Source organism: Lotus japonicus, chromosome 4, assembly GCF_012489685.1.
Source record: "Lotus japonicus ecotype B-129 chromosome 4, LjGifu_v1.2".
Classification (NCBI taxonomy): Eukaryota; Viridiplantae; Streptophyta; class Magnoliopsida; order Fabales; family Fabaceae; genus Lotus; species Lotus japonicus.
In genome coordinates this window covers 23,163,955-23,183,673 of record NC_080044.1, presented here as the reverse complement: position 1 = coordinate 23,183,673, position 19,719 = coordinate 23,163,955, and the positions used below count along the sequence as shown (strand labels likewise).

The following is a 19,719-nucleotide window of genomic DNA, read 5'->3' as shown; positions in this document are numbered from 1 at the left end:
AGAGAGAGAGAGAGAGAGATGGATGTATATTGAGTCTAATCTCTAATGACTTTATGATTGGATTGTAGTTATCCTTTAAGTAAACTTGTACAATGATATTTGTAAAAAAAAGCTCATAGAGCCAAAAAAAGGGAGAATAAAAGAAGCATTCGCCTTCACGTACGGACTATGAAGCCTAATCTTAAATTTAACTTCTAATATTATTTTCATGTGAATAAATATATGTAAAATCATATATGGTCGTGGGTGTCCATGGGTATCCACGGATATTTTAAAATCCGTTTAAAACGAGAGTAATGATATATACACATATCTCCACTCCTTTTTCACCTTCATTTTCTATATATTTCTATTTTCTCTATCAATCAAATCACCTATCACATCTTTACTTTCTCTCTCATTTATTCTTATCTCTCTCTTCCTTCACCTCTCCACACCTAAAAAATGAGGTGTGAAGATAAATTATTCGTTTAAAACTCACTTTATGGATATATAAGTGGGTATGAACCAGATACGGGTATAAATTTTTACCTGCAGAACGGGTGGTGGATATATATTATCCATGCCCACATGTACCATTGACATCCCTACTCTCAAGGGATTAACGATGAGGCAATTGATTAAAGCATCAGATGTAGCTGGTTCACTCTTATGCAATTGTTGCTAGTTATTAATTCGTATGTAACATTGTAACTTAAAGAGTGCTATGTAGAAGAAGGTGTATGAATAAGTTTTTTTTCTTTCTGGTTTGTTGTTTGGGTTTGTGTCCTTAGAAATGAGTACTTTTTTTTCTTTCATAAGGTCTATAAAAGTTTTAACGGCGTTCATTCCAAAGTAATTGGCATCAAATAGACATGTCATGTATATTTGTCTGGATTTAGTTTGGAGATACCCATTTTATGAGAGGGTTTGTTCTCATGTAATAATTCCTTTCGATAATATTTATGTTTTAGAAAAAAAATGATAGACTCATGTATATTTTGCACGGTTGCTCCACGGTTACTTCAATATTAACAGTGTTCTACAAATATGAGAATAAGAATTAATATATCTACTATGTTGTCCCCGTAGTATAGCTCAAGTGGTAGGAGATGAGGGACATGTGAGTTGAGTCCAGAGATTGATTCTTGGCGGGTGTAATTTATCTTTTCGATGTACCAAAAATAAATATCTACTACGTTATATATGTGTGCTATTAATGGATATTATTTGTTTTTTTTAAGTTAAATAAATAAATATTGTATAAGAAATATTGAGAAACAACTTCTCTCAACATGGTACAATAACATAGCCAGCAAAAAACCTCCCAATTATTACCTCTATTATAAATTTAAAATTCTTATTCTTATAATTTATTAGAATATCACTTAATATTAAAATTTATTATTTAATTTGAATAATTATAATCAATTATTTCAATATTTTTTTATTTCAATTATTAATTAAATTTGTAGTCATTATTTTATTTTACTTTTGTCTTCCAATCCTTATTTTTTCTTTAACTTTTTACTTTTTTATATTCACTTTCAAATCCTTAACTTATTTTCTACTCTAAATCTGAGTTTTAATTATTATTAAAATTTCTATGCTTTTTTTTCTTAAATGGTTTAGTTGAAAAGATAATTAATTGTGACTATCATACGAGCCAAATGATCGAAGGAAAATGTTAGCAACATTATCTTCAACACTCTCATATATTGATTAAAGTTCACGTGAAGACCACTAAAATATGGGATTGCATAAATTTCAACCAATTAATGAAGAGGTCCTTTAAGATTAAAATATATGGTAATATTTAAATTATGATATAAATTAATTTTTTATTTAATTATATTCCCTTTTCTGATTAATTCACTCTAAGTTTACAAATGCCTAAATTATATATTACTTTCATTCTTATTTAACTGTACAAAAAGAGAAGAAACACACATATTATGGAGCGTAATTAATGTTGTTAATTTTCAGAATGGGTTGCGTGTCTAAATGACCAATGAAAAAGTTTGGGTTAAAAGTAACCTATCATCCAATCACATTGAATATAAATGTGTTACAATTTCTATATTTTATTTATTAAAAATTGTATTGATCCATTGAGTTGTGGGTTAGTAACTCACATGAGTCATTTAGACAATCCCTTTTCAGAAAAGTATTATTTGTTTTATTATTTTACCCTCTAGAATGTATTTCGTTTTTCCTCATTTATTACTCCCACAAGGATATCATTTGGAAAATATCATTTAATACTCTCTTGAAATGCTAAGTGGACAGATATATATATGAACAATTTTTTAAAGTAAACAGTTAATAAGAAACATAGATAATATATGTTAATGAAACACATATGTAATGTAACACACTACTTCTAACCTAATTTTTTTTATTTTAAAAAGTAGATAATATGAGATACAAGGGAACAAACTGTCCCAAGTGAGTAAGAAAGGTTTACAACATAATAAATCACAAAACTAAAAGAAAAAGAAACAAACTCCAGCAACTGGATATGATACTTTCCAAAGAAACAAACTTTTGTCCTAATCCTTAGTTCCCACCAATAGACATTGACCAGTAATATAGAAAGGTCGCGCGTTCGGAGGAGATCATCACATCAAAAGAGAAGAAGTCAATTTAATGTCAATCGTTCAGGATCGGAGATTCTATATTGAACAATGACGTCATCTGCGGGAAACGAGTAATCTTTTCCTTATTCATCTCTACAATGGTGATTACAAGAAGGCAATATGAGAACCATACATGTTTATGAGAGAGATACGAGGTGACGATTCATGAGGAGAAAAACTACTAGAACATCAAGAACTCTGAAATAGAGGTGAACAAGCAACCTCAACAACCTCTGCAATAGTCTCTAGTTAACGAGGCCACTGACCAATTGAACTTTGTAACATTCTCATTAGAAGATTGAAGGAGCACCACACAGAGAGTTGTAACAAAAATACACAAAATGTCATCCCTACAAGGGAGAGAAATAGAGAGATGGCAAGACTGTTGGAACGACGTACCCGCAACATAGAGGCTATAGCTCAGGTGCAAGAGGAACGATGTCCCGAGGAGCAGAATTGCGGTGGGTTGCAGCTCAAAGGAAACCCATTGGGGGTGAAAGCTCGGAAAACACATTGGTGGTGGTTTGACGTAGTGCTATGCAGTGGTCAAAGGATGAAGTTGCGAGTGAAGTGTGCAATTTTGGTAGTGGATGAAAATATGGGTCTGGTTCTAGTGGAAGTTTTGATAGAGGAGAAGCTGTGTTGCCAATTGTTCTAGGTTGAGTTCTTTGACGGCAGTGAAAGTTTGAAGATGGTTTATGTGATTTATCGTCTTGGGGATTTGAGTGGTGGTTGATGGTGATGATTGACAGAAATAAGAATATATTTCGCTAGGTGGAAGATATGAATTTTGACATGAAAAGGATATCAAAAAGTCAGGGATTTGGATGGTTATGAACTTGGAGAAAATGAATAAACTAAGGGATTTGGATTGAGTTTGGATGAATTTCTGGGTTGGGATGAAGAAGAAGAAGGGAGGGAGAGGGCAAAATTTGGTTAAAAATTACATTTAAAATGACACTTCAACTTACACATGACATATGGTCAGAGCTCAGCCTCCGACGAGGACTAAAAGTGGCCTATTTCCTAAACATCAGGGACTGTTTTGCAACTTTGCTCCGACGAGGAACTAAAATTAAAACTCACATATTTTAGAGGGACCAGAAACATAGTTAACATTTTTTAGCGTAGTACTAAAGTAAAAAACAACAAACAATGAAGTGAAAAATAAAAATAAAAACTCCTTCCATCCGAAGCTAGCAACTGCAACAAATTTTAGGGAGGAACCGCTAAAGAAAATCACATTGTCTATGCAAACCCAAAGCAACTAAGCAATGATCACAATGATTTGCCTCATGAAGGACATGTTTGAATGAGACATTCCAAAGGTGAATAACAATGGTGATAACCTCATCCAAGACATCATACAACAAAGAAGACAAGATATGAGCCTCAAGCAAACAAATGACATCCAATGAATGACTTTCACAAATCAATCGACGATATCCTAAGTCCCAAGCTAGCAATAAACCATGCTTCAATGTCAACAACTTAACATGCAGAGGACAACTTCCATGAAAGGAAGCTGAAAAACCTGCCACTCGACTCGAAAGGAGAGTGCAAACGATGCCACAAACACACATCAAATTGCTACTTGAGCGAAAGCTACCATCCACATTCAACTTAACAAAATAGCCCATAGGAGGGACCAAACTAGGTGAGCAAACTAATTTAATATATTATAAATAGGTGTTGTGTGTGGACTTTTTTTTTTAAACAACTTATCCATCACCCAAATTTTTAATTTATTTTCTTTGGTTGAAAAATATTTAAAAACTGCGTATCACTTGAGAAATTTTAATTTCCATCTGGGCCGTATAACCTAAAACGGCTGGGCCGTGGGCCGTTTAAAAGGTTCTGTTAAAACCTAGAAACCATTACCGCTTCCTTTTCTTGTAGCCGAGCGTCCCTGCCTTCGGCGTGTGTTTCAGCCTCAGGTATTCTCCTTTCTCACTTTTCTTCTCTTCTTTGATTTAGGGTTTCGTGTTTCATCTCTGTGTTTTTCTGTTTATGTGCATAAAATGTACTAGTTCAACCATTGTTGTTAGATTGAGGTAAGAATGGTGCTGTTAGGCCACTGTGCATATTGTATGTTTTTAGTCCCTATACATTGTAGTAACAGATGAAGATGAATATACTTGTTTCTTTCAGATGAGCCTCTGATTTGTGGGGATAATTTTTGTCCCAGAAATGATGTGATTAGGAAACTTGGTTTATGTATTTTTAGCAGAAATATTCACTCATTTGTATGTGGGAGATGGCTCTGGTTGTTGTTGTTGTTATATTCCCTCATTAATAGGATGTCAAATGTGAAATAATAACTTTTTTATGTTCAATAGATTCAATGTTTAAATTGACTTTTTTGTTTTGTTTTATGTAATATGAGAAAGATGATCGGCCATTTCTATCAAAAAAGAAAAAAATGATTATACCCTATGGTTGATAAACTCTTCTTGGTTTTAACAACAACCAAACATCTGGGTCTATTTTTTTTGGTATCTTTGTAGCGTTGTTTGTCACTTTGTCTTACAGAATATCAAATGTGGATCGTTTAAGTTAGATTGGCATAGTATAAAATTTGGGTTTTCTGAGTGATTTCTCTTTGTTTCTATTATCTTATGCTGATCCTTTTCTTCCTTATTCCTTTATTTCCATGTTTACATTTATAGGTAAGCCATGGTTAAGCATAACAATGTTATCCCTAATGGGCACTTTCGGAAGCATTGGCAAAACTACGTGAAGACTTGGTTCAATCAACCAGCACGGAAGACAAGAAGACGGTTAGGTAATTTTTACCAAATTTCGTGCTCTTTTCTCAACTTTGTTGTAATAATTAATTAGTGTGGGTTAATAGTTAATTAGTTAGTATTCAATTGAAGAATCTAATTTGAGTTAGTATTGGTTGTTGCATTCTTTATATTTATTTGTAACATGTGATGATGTATTTTTCAGCTCGGCAGAAGAAGGCTGTGAAGATTTTCCCCAAGCCTACTGCTGGACCTCTTAGACCTATTGTTCATGGTCAGACTTTGAAATACAACATGAAAGTCAGAGCTGGGAGAGGATTTTCTCTTGAAGAACTTAAGGTGAAAATTACTTATTCTATCCCTACCCCCGAATGCATCTTTTAAGATTCAATAGATCCTTGATTTGTGGGGTAGTATTGATGTTATCAAATACCAGTTGGCTTGACAACTATGGCTGGTTGTTTCTAGAGATGCTACATGAATCACTGAAAGTAACATAGAGGGAACCTTTTCATTATTTCTTTTAGACCCCGGCATGAACTCTATACATACACCACTGACTGAGGTCATTATTAGCAAGTTAAATCATGAAATTTAGTTTTCTGGGAAAAATTATAAATTCTCACCACTGTCTTCATTCTATTTTGTGATTCATGTAGAAAGGGCCCAAAAAGTATTATAGCAAGTGATTAGAGAACAGAACCATGTAAACCATAAGAAATTTTGCTTTTACATTTACTTCCTGACAGAACATTTCTTTTATGTATTCTAGGCTGCTGGTGTTCCCAGAAAGCTTGCTCCAACTATTGGCATTTCTGTTGATCATCGTCGTAGGAACCGTTCTTTGGAAAGTCTGCAAGCTAATGTGCAAAGGTTGAAAACATACAAGGCCAAGCTGGTTGTGTTCCCAAGACGGGCTCGCAAGGTCAAGGTAAGGCTACATTCTTCAATTATTAATTTGATGATTGTTGGGCTTTTTACTTTTTTTTATTACCATCACTCCTGTGAAAGGAGGAAACTATAAGGTTTGAGATTTGACTGTATCAATTTCTTTTGCAGGCTGGCGATTCTAGTCCTGAGGAACGTGCAAATGCCACACAGGTTCAGGGTCAATACTTGCCTATTGTGAAGGAGAGGCCACCTGTGGAGCTTGTAAAGATCACTGATGAAATGAAGGCATTTAAGGCATACTACAAGCTTCGCCTTGAACGCACAAACCAACGCCACTTTGGTGCCCGTCAGAAGAGAGCTGCTGAAGCAGAAAAGGAAGACAAGAAATGATGACCTCAGAAGCCTGTTTGTAATCTCTAAATACTAGGTGTTGCCCATTTTTCTTTGAGATTTTTTACCCTTACCTTTATGAAGAGCATGCTTAGTTTCAAAATATCACCTTCTTGCGTATTGTTTTGTGAACTCAAGTCTGTTGATTGAATCAACACTGGTTCTGTTTGACCCCTCATATGTTTATTACGCATTCAACTTGTTTTTTCTTAGCTACTTGTCTCTTGCATTGACCAAATTGATTCCTTGACTATTGTTAATGACAAAGTCAGGGTGTGGCTGAAGTAGGGTTTTCAAATCTTAATTTGAGCCAATCTTTGATCATCACTATGTTTCATACAGCAGCTTATAATTAGTCTTCAGCGATTGTGATTTACTGGGGATGTATTGACTTTATAATTAGTCATTGTGAACAAGATGTGTTTTGTGCTGAGATTTTATTTTTTGGTGAGTGAAGCTCCAAATTTTGAAAATTCAAATTTGGGGATGGGCATTGCCCTCTGGGAAAAATAAATTCCTTGTGTCTCATTCATATTGCCAGTACTTAACTTAGTAACTCAAATTGAAGCTCATTAATTTCAAGGCTAATATTGATATATTTTAGTAAGACTTTTTACATCCTCTGGGTTTACAAAGTGTCTCTGAAGGATGTCAACCATTATAGTGAGGGATGATAAAGAGAGAGAGAGAGAGAGAGAGAGAGAGAATGAGTAAGAAAATAATGTTGAAGATCCTTCCTTCATACTAAGTTTGGTCCACTTGAAAATGTCAAATTTAATCTGACATTTCTTACTATGGATATACATGAAGACTCATAATACAATAGTGTTACTGGTTTTTTTTGTATTTAACATCAATATTTCATCGCCCAAATCCAATCTGTGCAAGAGCTATGGGTGTCATATCTATGCTCTGATGTGTATTCACCTCACTTGGAGCAATCTCTGGCAGCTGGTGGGCCACTGCTGGCGATGGCGTTGCATTGGTCCGGCAAACCGGACAGGTGGAATGTGAATGGAGCCACATATCAATGCATGGTACGTGGAAAGAGTGCATGCACAAGGGCAATGTCCTCAACTCCTCACCCTCTTCAAAGTCTCCCAAGCACACAGCACAAGTTCCATCATCTTCATCACCATCCACCACACCATTCTTCCTCACATACTTGTGAGCCGGAATCAGGTCTGAAATCGGGGTGTTACCCTCTCTAGTGTCCGCTGTTAGTGTGGCGGCAGCGGCGGCGGCGGCTAGTTCTAGACGCCTTATACGGCGGGCATGGTGGCAGCAAAGGAATATGAGATGATAAACTGTGACCAAAAAACTAGCTAAACCCATGGCAATTAGTAAGACACCAGTTTTGCCACTGAAGAGACTTCTCTGATCACTACTATCATCGGCCATGAATGTGTGAGAGAAATGTAGCGATGATTTGTATTGAGACTAAAATAAAATGACTACAAAGCCGGCCAAGCCATAGCTCGTATCAATATATTCTGTTCTTACTTCGGTGACGGTGAATGCTAGAAAATATTTGTTATCTAATGTGTTTAATTTCTATCATTCAGGTTTTGTTCAAACGTGTTACAACGAGTTTAATAAATACACTGATAATGTAGATATATTTTACACCAATATTCTTTTATTCTCATCATTGTATCATATTGTAATTAAATGTAGATTAAAAAATTAAAAAAATAAATGGTGAAATATTATTGAATATGTGTAAATCTATTTATATTATCAATGTATACTATTTAATTTTGTTTAGTATGTTCAAGATAGATAACACAATACATAATCTGGGCAGGAAAAAAAAACAATACAAAGAAAAGTTTCGAGTGTTCAAGGTAAAAGTTCTATTCCATAAAAAAATGGTGAAAGTTCTATACAATATATTCATTTTTTTTAACAGCCAAATTTATGAATGAGGTTACATCAATAGCGAACATTCGAAGTCAAATAACAGCGCATTTGAGGTGGTGGCTTGTGTGCAACGGCTTTGGTTTGCCATTTGGGAGGCTAGGAACAAGCAAATCTTTGAGGACACGGCGTTTAGTGTAGCTGGGGTCAGGGCCGTGTAGAGAAGTTTTGGGGCCTAAGGCGAAAATGTTGAAGTGATGAAAAAAATTCTTTTTTTTAGAGAAGAAACACGAAGAGCAAACTTATATAATACTATATTATATATAAGTGATTAAAAATCTAAATGTTATGAGTGACACAATTTAATATTTTTAGTTTTCGAAATGTATAAACAACAACTATTTTATTTATTAATTTTTCGGAAAAATGTAAATTTGCCAATACAAAATAATACTACTAATAACTACCAAAGTTGCACATCCCACGTTGAACTTTTAAGTTCTCACATTATATTATCCATGTTACGATTAATGTTGCATAATTTTATATTGTTTCATTACTCTGTCAAGTCTATAATATATCTTATATAGTATATACATACAAAATATTTTTGGGGCCTTATATATTTTAGGGGGCCTTAGGCAATTACCTACTTTTCCTAGCCCCTACACGACCCTGGCTGGGGTGCTGGACCGTGCAGCTAGCATGGTGAGCCCATCATCTTCGTCTTTCACGCTGGCTGCAACGAATGGGAGGGAAGGCTCGAGGAGGTGTCGGAGACCGGTGGAGAACATGGTGAAAGTGAACGTGGACGCGGCTGTTGGGAAGGACCAGCTCGCGAGTTTTGGTCTCGTTGCAAGGGACAATGCAGGTGAGGTTCTTGCAGCTGCGGCGAAGTACCCAATGGTGGTGCTCTCTCCAACAGTAGCGGAGGCTCTTAGTTTGCGGTGGGCGATGGACTTGTCTATTCAGCTGGGTTTCAGGCGAGTGCAGTTTGAGACTGATTGTTTGCTCCTTCAACAGGCTTGGAAGAAAGCTTTTGGAAACTCTTATTTATTTTCCATTATTAATGATTGTCATAAGTTAGTGGTGTTTTTTGATCTTGTTAATCTTACTTTTGTGCGTAGGGAAAGAAACTCTTGTGCTGACTACCTTGCTAGGAACGCCTCTTCTTTTTCATACTCTATTTGAATAGAGGAGGGGCCTCCGGGGTTGTCTAGTTTTTTTAGGGTTGATGTATTGACATCTATTCCGAATTCGCTTTGATTTAATATCATTTGGTTGTTGAGTTAAAAAAAATAAACAGCGCATAACGACATCTCCCTGTTACACATTTACACCCATGTTTGCTAAGGCATCGATAAAAGCATTTTTCTCCCAGAAACATGACAAATACCACAATATATTACCTCCCTACAAATACTATCAATGAGGTTCCCTAAAAAAATGACATAGCACGATATTTTACCTCCCTACAAATACTACCAATTAGGTTCAATTGATTAAAGAGTGTTCATTGTCAATTGGAGGAACTACTGACCCATCCAACGGTTAGCCAAGAGTCGCTTTCTATCAAGATTTTTGTAAATGAATTCTTGGCAGATCAGTAACACATTTAAAATGGTTAATACTTCCGCTTCAGAAGCCCATTTTCTACCCACTGCTTTCAGAAAAACACCTCAAAATTATTCCTTCCCCATCTAAGAACTCTTCAATACACCTCAACTCCATTTTCCACCACATTGAATTTTAACAAATTTTAAGACCGTACGTCATAGAAGAGTTAGACAACCTTATACATTCTATATTTTCAATAACAAACTGAAAAGGTAATGGGTAATTTTGACATCCATGGGTAGGGCGGAAATAGGTTAGGCTTTGCTTAAATAGGTCTGACCTGTTTCAAAAATTTAAGGCATGAGCCTGGCCTATTATCTGTCATAGGTTTTTTTTTTTTTTCCGGCCTAAGCCTTGATCTGTTGAAAGCTTGGTCTGGCCTAATAGCCTATTTTAAAACTTGATTTATCGTATAACATTATAGTATACCAACAAATATCAACAATGATATATACACATCTTTTTTTTATACACTTTATTTTCACCTATTTTTATTTATATCTCTCTCATCTTATCATCTATCACATCTTATATTTTCTATCTCTTACTTTTTCTTTTCTTCCTATCTCTTTCCTCCTCCACATCTTTCCACCTTATTTTGAGGTGTGAACCAGTAATTATTCAACAAATAAAATATATTTGTAAACATGTCAACAAACTTATATTCCCTCCGTTCATTTTTAAGTGTCATTCTAGCAAAATGCTCTCCAACCAAGATAGTGGGTTATTGGAGTTTTTTTCCCATTCTACCCTCTCACATCTGAATTAAGAAGTTATAAAGTTTTCAAAACAAAATAGTGGATAATTAATTATTTGTTCCACTCTCTCTCATATCATTAAGCTATTTATCATTCATCCCTCCCTAGTAGCAATAAAAATTTATAACCTACATCCAATTTTTAATGTTAACACATTTTCCTATGTAACTTTGAAAGCTCTTTTGGGTACTTTCATTGGAATTTAATTTCCACTTACTAGACAAGACTTTAAATTGATGTAATGGGAATTTAATTTCCACTTACTAGTAAGGATATAATTGACAAAATAGACCTTAAAACATCAAAACGACAGTTATATAGGAACAAAAAAATTCTTCTAAAACGACACTTAAAAAGGAACGGAGAGAGTAGTTAACGAGAAAAAATATAATAATATCATTATATCGTCTAAGTCAAAGTCATCAATGTAGAGGTTTATATGTTAAATGATTATATAATCTAACACGCTTAAACATATAAATAAGTCAATAAGTATATAATTTTGAGATATTATAATAGAAATTCAATGTTAAAATAATAAAATAAAATTATTTTTTAAATAGGCCGGCCTGTTAGGTTTACAAGGCTTTATGAATGGCCTAAGTCTGACCTTTTTAACTAAAATGGCTTTTCAAAAAGCCTTAGCCTTGTATATTTATTAATTTGGCCTGGGCCTGATGTAGGCTAGGCCATAGACCCCTGTCGGCGGCCTGACATACTACCGTCCCTATCCATGGGTATCCACGAGGATGAGTAATTTTGATATCCCTGAAACATTTTGGGTGCTAATATTTAGTAAAATATACATACTCCTTAATATTAAAAAGGCTTAATAGCATTTTTGGTCTCTCACTTATCATGATTTGATAATTCTGGTCTCTTAAAGAATTTATTAACCTACAACGTCCCTCAGGTTTACTAACTGTTACAGTTTTAATTTTTTGCCAACTTTCATCTAATGTTTAACGATTTTAATTAAAAAATTAATTAAAAGTAGGCTTAATACATCAGAAGGCCCCTGTAATTGTAAAGGGAATCAGTTCCAGGGCCTGAAGAATTTTCGCATCAAATTGGATCCTTAAGAAATTTTTTTTAATTCAATTAATGCCAAATCTCAATTTTGTCCTAGTCATCAGTGACACCTGGCTTTTATAATTTTTTTAATTAAAAAATATTAAAAAAATAATTTTTAATACCAAGTCATCAAATTAATCAGAAAAAAAAAATTAAAAATCTTAATAAAAACCTAATCTAATAATCCTAAACTAAACAGCCTAATAATCTAACTAATAAACTAATCTAATAATCTAACCTAATCTAACAATCTAACTAAAAAACCTAATCATCTTCTGGAACCTTCCTCCCCCACTTTCTCCTCTTCTCGTTCAGATTGATCGACTGCCATCCTCTCCGCCACCGACGTCAAAATCCCCCACCAGTTCAAGGAAGGCCTCGACAACCCAGAGCTTCTCCTGTGGCCGGAACAAGGTGGTGACCCATATGGCACCCCGCTTTGGGATTACATCTCCTGCGACGGTGACCGGTGACCCATGGAGCGGTGATTGATCCAGAAAGAGAGGAGATGGAGGCGGCGGCGGATTTGTTGAGGGAAGGAGATAGTGGTGTGTGACGGATCTGACATGGGTATGGTTAGGGACCAGGGTTGAGGGAAGGAGATGGCGGCGGGGGATTAGGTCATGTTGGTGGTAGCAGCTGCTGGATTTTCTCATGTTCAATTTTGCTGGGTCTGGTGCAGGTTTTGGGTCTTGTGTTTCTGCATCTAGTGGAACAGAGCCACTTTGTTCGTAACTCTGGTTTCTGACCCAAAACCCCTTGTGTCCCTTTCCCCTACCCTGTAATGCTACTGAGGAAAAAAAACCCAGATTGAAGCTCTGAGAGAGGAAGAAGATTCTGGGATGGAGGCTTTGAAGCAGAGAAACGCAGCAGCGGCGTGGAGCTCGGAAACGAAGGAGGAGCGCGGTGGTGCATCGGTTGAAGATGATGATGTAATTTGCGTGAACCATCCTTGTGTGATGAAGATGATGATATTTGTTATTTTGGATTTTTGTTGTTGTAAGAGGATGAAGATGATGAGAGAATGATAAAGATAATGGTGAATAGATTTAGTTTTTGTGTTTTAGATTAGGTTTTTATTTAGGTTAGGGATTATTAGATTAGGTTTTTATTAATTTTTGTAAATTTTTTTTCTGACTTAATAATTGAGTTGGAATTAAAAATTATTTTTTTTGTTTTTTTAATTAAAAAATAATAATAAATGCCACGTGGAATTGATGACTGGGATAAAATTGAAGGCTGGCACACTTTGTACTTAATTGAATTAAAAAAAAATTTCGAGGGACCCAATTTGATGCAAAATTTTTCTAAGCCCTGGATTTGATTCCCTTTACAATTCCAGGGGCCTTCTGATGTATTAAGCCTTAAAAGTAAGGCTTGAATAACGGTTTTATGTTTTCTAATTAACAATTTTAGGGTTTCTAGTTTTTTTTAATTGATCTGTTAATCAAAAACCGTCAAAAATTGGAATGAAGTTGACAGAGAACCAAAACTGCAACAATTAGTATACGTGAGGATGTTGTAGGCTAATAAATTTTATAAAGGACCAGAACTGTCAAATCATGATAAGTGAGAGACCAAAAGTGCTATTAAACCTATTAAAAATACTACGACGTATTTTATCTATTGCAACAGTTCTACTAACTTCACATTTTTTTTAATTCAATATTTTGTTATTAATTACTTTATCAATATTTTTCTACCAATAAAGTTATGTTGTGTACTTGTGTTTGACCAATATGTTGATTTGCACACATAGCATAATTCCCCTCGAGAAGACAGCACAAGTAAAACAAATAACTTTTTCAGATGAACTTTGCAGAAAATTTTTAAGTTGTTCAACCATATGGAAAGAAGAATCAGTAGTGAACTCATGCGCATATTTGTGGTTTAACAACAGCCTCTCAATCTGTAACCTTGAAAGTGAACCTCCACAAGAGTTAATTACATTGTAGTTTTGAAGTTTCTGGTCAATCAAAAATCGTTGATACGTATTCATCAGTAACTAACTCAATTCAGGTAACCTTTGAATTAAACCCCCAAGAAAATTTAACCACTGATGCAATATATTGCTGCATTTTGTGTATCAATCCATGGCCAGGTTCCTGGATAGAGGCAATCAACCAGTGGTAATCTGACACTGTTGAATTAGACAATGGCTCTAGAAACTCACACCTTTCTACAATGTCTGGTGGGGGTGCTCCCTCAATGAGATTGGTATTTAGCCTCGGCCTACCTTTATTGAACTCGACGGACACATTGGCGGAATGACCTTGAAGAAGAGAGGGAGAGGCACCTGGGACCACCTCCTGCTTAAAGGGCAGTGCTCTTGCGGATTGCAGACAAAACTCTATCCACTGATGGATTAGTGGGGATGGCCCCCTGATGCGCCCACCAATCCGATCCGTCTGAATCCCAGAAGCAGCAGGAATTGCCTAGGGAAAACCCAAACAAAGGCCAAAAAGAGAGGAAATAAAGTGTCAATGTCTAGTGTCCAAGTTAATTCATCAAAAAATTATCTGTGTTTTGGAAACAGGCATCATTAAATAGGTATATCTGAATCCCATTCAGGATAATACTAGTAGTATTAATTGGTACTTCCAGCTTTCAGATACAATGTAAGATCATACCACAGAATATAACCTTAAAACTATAAAGGTAATTGATATCAAACCCTAAAAAGAAGCAAGATTAACTATGAGAAGCATACCCAAAGATCTGCCCATAAACTCGCTCCAGACTTTGGAACAATAACTGCAACATTAGACATGCGTTTAGCAACAGGAATAACATCGCTACTCCATCCGACAGCTACCCACACATCTCCAACTCCAAAAGCTTTTAGATAGTTCGCACTATCAAAGAGTCGAACCTACAAATGCATAAAATGTATAGTAACTTAAATTTGTAATTTGATAAAACAAAAAAATGAAAAGATTATTTCCTATCAACTATTGATTTGTATTGCTTTGCGCTTCAGAGATCATCCAGATCCAGTAATACCTGTTTTCCAAGCAAAGCCAAATTATGTTTAACAGCATCTCTCCCACCATTGACTTCCAAATTAATGTCATTTGTGTTGTATGAAGCCCCCATATACTTCAAAACCGCGCCAATAACTTCTCTTGGAGAATCAACCATCGAAATCCTTCCTGCAAGATCAGGCCGCCACAGATCTGCCCAGTCCTGCAATTTAGTTTGTATACCTTCATAAATGCTTTACAATAACTTTAGAGGGTATCAGAAAACAACATACCTCTATAGGAGCCAACTTATGTTTTTGAAATTTATTTGTCTTGTATGCTATAACCATGCAGCCCAATCGATATGGAGCAGCCCATATATCACCTTTAGGATCTATTTCTCCATCACAGTTCCTGCGTAGGTATACCTGGAACTTTGTTAGGGAACGTAAAATTATACTATCAAGAGACATTCCAGAAGGACAACGAACAAAATGTTGGATATGCTATAGTTAACCTGGGGGCTTATGCAACATGAATCAAGGAGAATAACTAACCATTGGATATGGTATAATCAATATCAGGCACATTCACCTTGAATCTAAGAGATATATAGACCAGGTTCTTACAGTGATGCTCTGATATATTCTTCAGCAGTAAACGTGGTTCAACTTTATTATGATGTTCGTTCAGTTAAATCATATTTCTGGAAATACAAAGTAGGTGCAGTGATTTCATTTTATAACGTAAGTCAGAGAAGACTGCAGAGTATGATATTCATTTTCGATATTTACCAGATCATAAAATTGACAAATAGCTATTGATGTGCATGGAAATACACATTATAGTGAATTAGTGATAATTATCTATCATATACTGTTTCATTTTTTAATTTGTAAATAGCTTATCCATTTTGTGCTCCGTGAGAATTTAAATATTTTCTTTTTAACCAAAGTTTACGTTCAGGTTTCCATTTTTATCCCAAAATATATAAAATAATAATACAAAAGAACAAAACCAACAGCAGCAACAAAGCCTTATTTGGAGTCTAGACTTGAGATCTTTCAGTGAAGATAACTCTCCCTCTCTCAATAAGGTACATACGAATTCTCACATCTATTCAACAAACTGAACAAAAAACTTGTGCGATATAAGTCCAACCAGTTTAACACAAGTTGTCCAAAAACTAGGATTATAAGCCATTTATGTAGACACAGTTGGAAGGCATCCTGCAGTGTCCCCATCTCCCTCTGTTCAAGGAATCTCTAAAAAATTCCTTAAATAAGGAAATCCATATTGAACATATAGTGAAGAGTCATCCTAACAGAATATCTGTCCCTTCACCCTTTTCTTTTGTGAACCCTACCCCCTCATATGTTAGTTGCACTTACTTTTTTATGCTCAATGAACGTTCTATGACCAGCAGAAGAAAATTCAATATCATAATTATCATTTCTTTGTTTGCCTTCATCTCATGCACTAGAAGACACAACAGTACACAAACATACAATCATGTGTGTCACATAGCCAGGTGCAAACAAGCACACAGGCAACGTTGATGTATTTGCCTACGTGCAAACAAGCAGACAGACAACTATGATGTATTTGCTTGCCCCTAATTGATTTTCAAATACATGCTTAATGATGAAAGCAGACCCATCAAATTCAAGCTTACTAAGTTCAAAAAATCAATTGTTTATCTTATAAAAGAAGAAAACCAATCCTGAGAAGACACAAGTTCAGAGTAGAAAAAATAGAAAATATATTGTTACCTTCCATTTTTCATCTAAGCTTTTAAACCATTCCTGATTTTCCACATCTCGTATTGGCTCAATAATTGATTTATTAATGGCATACTTGAGCCATGAATCCCCAACACCGACAATATCAGCTGCTAAAGCAGATTCTGGGCCAATATTTCCTTTAGCAAAGGGAATTGATAGACCAGAAAAGATATCCTCAAGACTTGCATAATACTTGACGTTAAACTTCATTCTCTTCCCTTGAGAACTGATGAAATCCTAAAAGTGGAGAAAAAATGAACATGATAACATTTAGAAAATGGTTACAACAAATCTAAATTATTTTGCTAGCAAGTACAAGTTACTTGAAATGACATGACAGAATCAAAGGAACCTCCAGTATGAACTTGCCCACTCTCAGCAAATGAGCTGCTAATTGATGATAGAAAAAACACTATAACAAGGTATGACGGTAACTACATATAATTATAACAAGGTATGACGGTAACTACATATAATTCCGTAGAGTTTTCGAGCAAGCATCACAATTGCTGATGGAGAAGAAAACAGAGAGGATGTGGCAAACGAGAGAAAAGAAAGTGCCATTAATAACATAAAAAGTTCAATTAATCTCATATAACAAGTAAAGGAATATGTATCACAGACCTTGATCCATGAAGGAGGCATAGAGCCACGTAGAGCAATAACTTTCAAAGGAACAGTCAATGAGTATGTCTTAGACTTCCAAGTATTAAAAGCTTCTTCTAATTCCTTATCTACTACATTTTCTTTGTCATTATGTTCACTTCCACCTTGATCATCTGCAACCATTTCGTTATCCTTATGCTCACTTCCACCTTGATCATCTGCGACCATTTCTTCGTCATTATGTTCACTTCCACCTTGATCGTCTGCAACCATATAATCCCACATCATGATATCAGCCAAGCCTTAGGGAACTTTGTTTTCTTTTGATAAAAACTCATAGAGATCATTTTCAAGCAGCAATGTATGTGCTTGCCATCATAACTTATCCAAACTATGCGAAAACGGTCAAAGCAACTAGATAGAAATGGCTAGCGCCATTTCAATTTCATTAATACAAAGTGTTAAGGAAACCCATGATAAAATTTGTAAAATTAACTCCCATACTATAAATGGGCTATAGCAATCACAAATTTCTAAATGCATTTGAATAATGGAAACTATAGAGCAGAATGACAAATATGAAAATATATAAGCAAGATAAAAATAAATTGAATAACACATCACACCCTAAAACTCTCCCCCACAGTTTGCTCAATTTTCATTTCTTCCCCAAGTTAATAGACATTTTTTATTTTCATTTCTTCCCCAGGTTCCAAGTTAATAGACATTTTTTTTTCCTGATAAAGAAATAACTGTAAAAGCTGAGCTACCCCATGATCTCAACATGGAGAAATTGAAGGTCTTTCAGTGATGGTGTGTTTGAAACCTTGAACAGTTTGCTGCTCCTGCTGAACCGTGGCGGTTAGTGGCAGCGACGAGGCCGAACACGCGCGAATGCCGAGGCAGAGAAACAGCGCGGCGGAGACGGCGAGTCGCACGAGAGCCTGAGGTAACTTGAGCGGCGTCGTTTCTGAAGGTTCCCGGCGTGCAGCTGCGGTGAGCGACGCCGGCGAGCGGTGTGTGAAATTCCGGTGCCCGGAGAATCGCAATGGGGATTTGGTGGGGATTATAAGGAAGGAATGGAGAGGGTTAGGGTTAGGGTTATGGTTTTGGAAGAGATAAGGGTAACGCGGTGAAGGTAGAGAAGGAGGGTGATGTGTTTGTAGCGGGATAGCCATAGTAGGGGGATGAAGATACGACCTCACCCTTTCAGCGTATGGTATTGTACCCCAAACCAAAAGGCCAATTCTTTTTTATGACAGCTGAAAATGGGTCCATAATATAAATTACACTCAATAAAGTGAGCATAGTCTTCTCCAAAAGTACATAGGAAAACCTAAACAGACCTCGGAAGCAAATTGCTTTAGTGCGCCACAAGTAAAACTTTTTAAATACAACACCTAAAAACACCTGCACAAAATGCAGGATAAACCCTAAGCAATCAACGAGGATCCTAACTTGGACCAATCTCCTAACAAACCAAGATGAGAAGATGCAACTGTCGGGGATCGAGATGAAGAACAAGCCACAAAACTTAACAAAAACAGAGGCATTTTGTAACACCCTCTAAACCTCGCATAATAATATATCATAAATCAGAGTAAAATGCATAACACAGAGAGTGTCACACTTATTCTCCAGAAACATAAATCAAAACACCTGTCATGCTCATAATAAATATATAAATTTTCCAACTTTAATGTCGCAACATCATATGCATAGCACAGCGGATTTATTTCAACTCCAAAATTTAACATAAAGAGAGTTCATAGGTAACTCTTAACATCAAGGTACAAAACTAAACGTTTCCCGGTGTTACATAACAGAGCATGACTCCCCTAACTAAACCGTAAATGAAAGACTAGCTCCTCCAACTAACCCTCGCGAGAAGCTCCACTATCTTCGGTACCTGAGCGATGTCGCATAGAACATCATTCCAACAGAAGGGTGAGAACTCATATCATATGGATAAGCATAATAATAAATAATGTAAAAGCTTATCTATGCTCCACATAAATTACTCACATTCACTAACAAATAATAAATTATGTAATTTTAACATAATTAATCAAGTTCACAGTTATGGCAAATACTCCATAAATTATAGCTCAATTAGAACATATATAATAGTCTCTAATTACCACCACATCAAATCTCTCCAAAAATATAACCATAACACATATGACTCAAGTGAGACCCGTGCAAATGCCTTTGGTACCAAAGTTGTTATCCTTAGCGGTATCACCGCGTCCACTCCAGACAGATAACCACCAATAAAGCCCTCGCTCTAGGCTTCAAAACCACTCCAGTTTTGGGACAAGTCACTAGCCTCCACGAGAACTAGCAAACATTGCCTCTTGACAACTATGCAGTGTATTGTGCAAAACTCAACTAACATATGCATATTCAGA

At 35.7% G+C, this 19,719-nt stretch overlaps 3 protein-coding genes across 4 annotated transcripts; 1 reads left to right on the top strand and 2 right to left on the bottom strand.

Annotated features, from left to right (window-relative positions):
* Positions 1 to 4,433: 4,433 nt before the first annotated feature.
* Positions 4,434 to 6,858, top strand: LOC130710499 (60S ribosomal protein L13-1-like). Its single transcript, XM_057559792.1, has 5 exons — positions 4,434 to 4,555; positions 5,288 to 5,403; positions 5,571 to 5,704; positions 6,138 to 6,296; positions 6,425 to 6,858. Exons 2-5 carry the CDS (start codon positions 5,295 to 5,297, stop codon positions 6,644 to 6,646), a joined length of 624 nt encoding a protein of 207 aa, XP_057415775.1. The 5' UTR covers positions 4,434 to 4,555; positions 5,288 to 5,294; the 3' UTR covers positions 6,647 to 6,858.
* Positions 6,859 to 7,062: 204 nt separating this feature from the next.
* On the bottom strand, positions 7,063 to 8,148 carry LOC130710500 (RING-H2 finger protein ATL52-like). Its single transcript, XM_057559793.1, has one exon. The coding sequence runs from the start codon at positions 8,045 to 8,047 to the stop codon at positions 7,508 to 7,510; it is 540 nt and encodes a 179-aa protein (XP_057415776.1). The 5' UTR covers positions 8,048 to 8,148; the 3' UTR covers positions 7,063 to 7,507.
* Positions 8,149 to 13,837: 5,689 nt separating this feature from the next.
* On the bottom strand, positions 13,838 to 18,554 carry LOC130710498 (uncharacterized). 2 transcript variants are annotated; one of them, XM_057559790.1, is made up of 7 exons: positions 18,135 to 18,554; positions 17,327 to 17,571; positions 16,691 to 16,939; positions 15,212 to 15,346; positions 14,959 to 15,141; positions 14,666 to 14,827; positions 13,838 to 14,390 (listed from the first exon to the last, which is right to left on the bottom strand). In XM_057559790.1, the coding sequence occupies exons 1-7, from the start codon at positions 18,484 to 18,486 to the stop codon at positions 13,971 to 13,973; spliced, it is 1,746 nt and encodes a 581-aa protein (XP_057415773.1). In that variant the 5' UTR covers positions 18,487 to 18,554; the 3' UTR covers positions 13,838 to 13,970. The 2 variants fall into 2 exon arrangements, with proteins under 2 accessions (XP_057415773.1, XP_057415774.1); XM_057559791.1 differs by having other exon boundaries at positions 18,079 to 18,218.
* Between the last annotated feature and the right edge of the window lie 1,165 nt (positions 18,555 to 19,719).

Excerpts from the sequence above, each read along its gene's own strand:
- LOC130710500 (XM_057559793.1), bottom strand. The coding sequence starts at position 8,047 with ATGGCCGATGATAGTAGTGATCAGAGAAGTCTCTTCAGTGGCAAAACT.
- LOC130710498 (XM_057559790.1), bottom strand. The coding sequence starts at position 18,486 with ATGGCTATCCCGCTACAAACACATCACCCTCCTTCTCTACCTTCACCG. Across the intron at positions 17,572-18,134 it reads GGAGCAGCAAACTGTTCAAG|ACGATCAAGGTGGAAGTGAA; the intron begins GTTTCAAACACA and ends ATATGGTTGCAG. Across the intron at positions 15,347-16,690 it reads GCTTAGATGAAAAATGGAAG|GTATACCTACGCAGGAACTG; the intron begins GTAACAATATAT and ends ACAAAGTTCCAG.
- LOC130710499 (XM_057559792.1), top strand. The coding sequence starts at position 5,295 with ATGGTTAAGCATAACAATGTTATCCCTAATGGGCACTTTCGGAAGCAT. Across the intron at positions 5,404-5,570 it reads GAAGACAAGAAGACGGTTAG|CTCGGCAGAAGAAGGCTGTG; the intron begins GTAATTTTTACC and ends TGTATTTTTCAG. Across the intron at positions 5,705-6,137 it reads TTTCTCTTGAAGAACTTAAG|GCTGCTGGTGTTCCCAGAAA; the intron begins GTGAAAATTACT and ends TATGTATTCTAG.